Source organism: Acyrthosiphon pisum, chromosome A1 (genome assembly GCF_005508785.2).
Source record: "Acyrthosiphon pisum isolate AL4f chromosome A1, pea_aphid_22Mar2018_4r6ur, whole genome shotgun sequence".
Classification (NCBI taxonomy): Eukaryota; Metazoa; Arthropoda; class Insecta; order Hemiptera; family Aphididae; genus Acyrthosiphon; species Acyrthosiphon pisum.
The window spans coordinates 147434288-147437933 of NC_042494.1; the positions used below are offsets into that span (position 1 = coordinate 147434288).

Below are 3646 nucleotides of genomic sequence, written 5' to 3' on the forward strand. Positions count from 1 at the left end.
TAGTAGAGCGGCTATATACAATGTAGTAACGTACTCGCGGCTCGAGGCAGTATATTTTACCGCCTTGGCAGGCGTTTTGCGCATGCGACATTCACAATATTGTACGTGTTTACGCCGCACACCCGTATACCATCACCCATGCATTAACATAGGCAACGCCGGCAACTGCCTCGTCGAGTGTCGATATCGAAGCTCTATAGCGGTGGCGGAGCGCGCTGGTCGCAGGATTAGACTCAAACGGCAAGGTTATTATAGCTTATAAATTAAAACGTTACTGCGACGTGACTACGTGAGCCATTCTCCAGTTTCATGCAAGTTGTATACGAAAGAAAATTAATATAAAATAAAAATTTAGGTAAATAGAATTATTAAATTATGAAAAAGTAAAAATTAACTAAAAAATTGCGCCCCCAAAAATATTGCGCCCTAGGCCAGTGCCTTGGTGGCCTATGGGTAAATCCGCCCCTGATACTATGTAATAAGGAATCAAAGAGGTACCTCACTATATCAATAGATTATAAATTTAGTAAGATACCAATTTAATTAATAACATTTTATTGTTTTTTAGGCATAGCATGGATAGTTATACCACAAACATTCAGAATCGAATACGGTTTCTTTTTGTTCAGGTCGTGGAATTTATTTGCTGTTATTTGTTCTCTTCCAAGCATAATATTTTCATATTTGTTGCTTCAATTGCCGGAAAGTCCAAAGTTCTTACTCGCCAAGGGTAAACACGACGAGACCATGAATTGCTTGAAATTCGTTTATAGATGGAATAATAATACTGACGATGAATTTCCGGCAAGTTTAAGTTGTAATTATCAGTCAATAGTTCTCTCGTGGGACCATTTTCTACAGATGTTAATAACACTTACTTTATTTGCATCTGGATGTTGTAGGTGACTTCATTGATGTTACCTGATTGTATTACCGAAGAGAATAATAGCTTTATTAATGGACTCTACAAGAGTATTCTGGAGTTGTTTACGTCTCAATATAAAATTGTAGCTATGATTACATGTGTGATACAATTTTGTTGCACTGCTAGGTATAAAAATAGATTAAACGAATATAAAAATAAAAATAATATGTAAACCAATAATAACGACAGAGTAATTTTTCACATGAACCCGTTTGTTCTATATTTTTAAATGCGCAGCTTTTACATGATGGTTTTGTGGTTCCCAGAGCTGATGAATAGATTTCGATGGTATGAAACATTATATTCGGGTCCCAAAAATATGACAAATATGTGCGATATTGTGTCACTGTTTAAAATTGAACCAGAAGAGATAGATCTCAAATGCAATGATGAAATCGATCAATATGTTTACGAGAACATTCTCATAATCGGCATGGCTTGTATACCTACAAGTATTATTGTGCCACTATTAGTCAACAAATTTGGAATTAAATTTTTCTTAGGTTTGATTATATTTTTAATAAATAATATAAATATCGATAAATATACCTATATATATTTTAATAAAATGTAATATGTTTTTATTTAGTGGTTTGTTTTTTGGGGTCAGGGTTGTCTTCTGCTTGCTTGTATTTCATTTCGTCTTCATTCGAGAATATCGTGTTATCATCCATATTTCAAGCTCTTTCCAGCATGGGTTTTGAACTAGTATTTTGCATAAGTGTTGAACTATTTCCAACAGAATATAGGTTAGTATAGAAAGTTAGAAATATTTAGAATTCGTATTATTTTGTTATTTTTAGGGGCGTTGCCATATCTATTGGTTCCATGTTTGGCAGAATAGGTGCAGTTCTTGGCAACATCGTAGTTGGTGTATTTATAGATGCACACTGTATGGTTCCTATTTTAGTATCGTGCTCTCTTCTGATAAGTAAGTATAAATATAAGTATAAGTATAAGTATAAGTACCTAATGTTTGAAAAACTTGAGAAACTTGTTCAGCTATACTAAGCGTTAAGTGTATGTAGGTCAGTAGGTCACTGTAATGAATGTGTTAAATTTGAATTAAATGATAAATCATTACAATATAGGTACGAAAAACGATTCTGAGAGGAGGAGGTTTGTCAGTCCAGAATTTCAATGATATTTACTATTTTTTTTATTCATAATATTATTATCATTAGGGATTTATATTTATGTTACCTACCCTTATATACTCAGTATATTTATATAACTGTAGGTTTGGCCAGTTTTGCCAAAAAACAAATTGCATATAATGCTAATTATTCATAATAAAGTAATTATATAATAGTATTTAATATAATAGTATACCTACAGATTAATATTCACTTAGTAGCAACAGGTTTCAAATCCATACGAATATATGTTTTAAATCATAACAAAGTAACTAAAAATCTTTATTTTTTCGTTTAAATATGCAATTTTGAATAATATTGTGCATTTGTATTTTTGGGACGTTTAGGCTTCTGTATGAAAAATGTATAAAAAAACCATGTACTATTATAAATTATTCAAATTTTAGGTATTTAATTAAAAAATTTCAGTAATTTTTAACTACCTACAAAATAATTTGAAAATCTTCGTGATTTTGACGAATTTTGTCAACATTTTTACTTCAAACTCTAATAAAAAGAATGTGAAAAAAGATATTTTGAAAATAATATTATGTTCAGTAAGTGTAATATTATGAACATTTGATGAACGTTTCAAGTTTTCTCAACTTTTTGTGTTTTGTACCCCTATATAGAACCAGCTAAGTATAAATTTGATTCAATTTTTTTTCTGAATCTATAATATACTATAATTATTATTAGAAATAAACTAATAAAGGTGATACTTAATATATGAAATATACAAATAGTTTTAATGTACATATTAAATATATACTCATTTTATTTTTATTTTTACTTGAATAGGTCAATTGTCAATATAAGTTAATAGTTAAAATGCTTCAAAGTAGAAATATTATGTTCATGTTTTTCTTATATTAATTAATTTAATTATTTAGTTGTAATTATAAATTATTTGTTTAGTTTCAGGGATTTTAGTTTTGACGTTACCAACAACTGGAAGGATTGCCATAAAATGAAAATATAATATTAGGAGAGAGAACTTTGAACTTGTATCATTAAACAATTAGTATATACTGTTTCTTACATTTTTATAATATATACAAATTTACCCTTTTTTTTTACAATTTTTAAAATGAAAATCTTAAATATATTTATTAATTTATTTTTGTCCGTACAAAAATGAATATATTCATAATGTGTTATGTGAGTGAATAAATATTTATTTAACTTAATAAACAAAGATTTGTGAAGAAATATACATACATTTTAATACGTTGGTACTATGTCGAGATATTTTCTGAAAATCCGCTCAAAACTATTTACTGTAACATCTTGTGAATGTTTGTTGTTTTTTTTTCCTTTTTGTTGTTAAATACCAAAAGTGCCGTAATTTCAAATTTTTGTGGGAAGTGAGAGGTCTATAAAATAAACAAGTGTAATATATTTTAAAAATACATATGAGTCGAGTTCGGGACTAAATTTTGCACAAAAACGATTGAAATATGCAGTTTTAAATACATGCAGCTACATTTTTATATTACTTTCTTAAAATACATAAAAAATATTACAATTTTGGAAATAAAAAACTCAATAATAAGTAGATACTTGAACTTTAATAAAAATAATG

At 28.5% G+C, this 3646-nt stretch overlaps 1 protein-coding gene across 7 annotated transcripts in view; it reads left to right on the forward strand.

Annotated features, from left to right (window-relative positions):
- The window catches only part of LOC103307645 (synaptic vesicle glycoprotein 2B), an 11332-nt gene extending 8240 nt beyond the window's left edge, over positions 1-3092 (forward strand). For all 7 annotated transcript variants that reach the window (XM_001944455.5, XM_029488558.1, XM_029488555.1 and 4 more), the window contains 6 exons: positions 569-804; positions 903-1051; positions 1163-1428; positions 1515-1674; positions 1729-1856; positions 2980-3092. In XM_001944455.5, the coding sequence (XP_001944490.2) occupies positions 569-804; positions 903-1051; positions 1163-1428; positions 1515-1674; positions 1729-1856; positions 2980-3035 (995 nt within the window). In that variant the 3' untranslated portion in view covers positions 3036-3092. The remainder of the gene's footprint in view (positions 1-568; positions 805-902; positions 1052-1162; positions 1429-1514; positions 1675-1728; positions 1857-2979) is intronic.
- Positions 3093-3646: the final 554 nt, after the last annotated feature.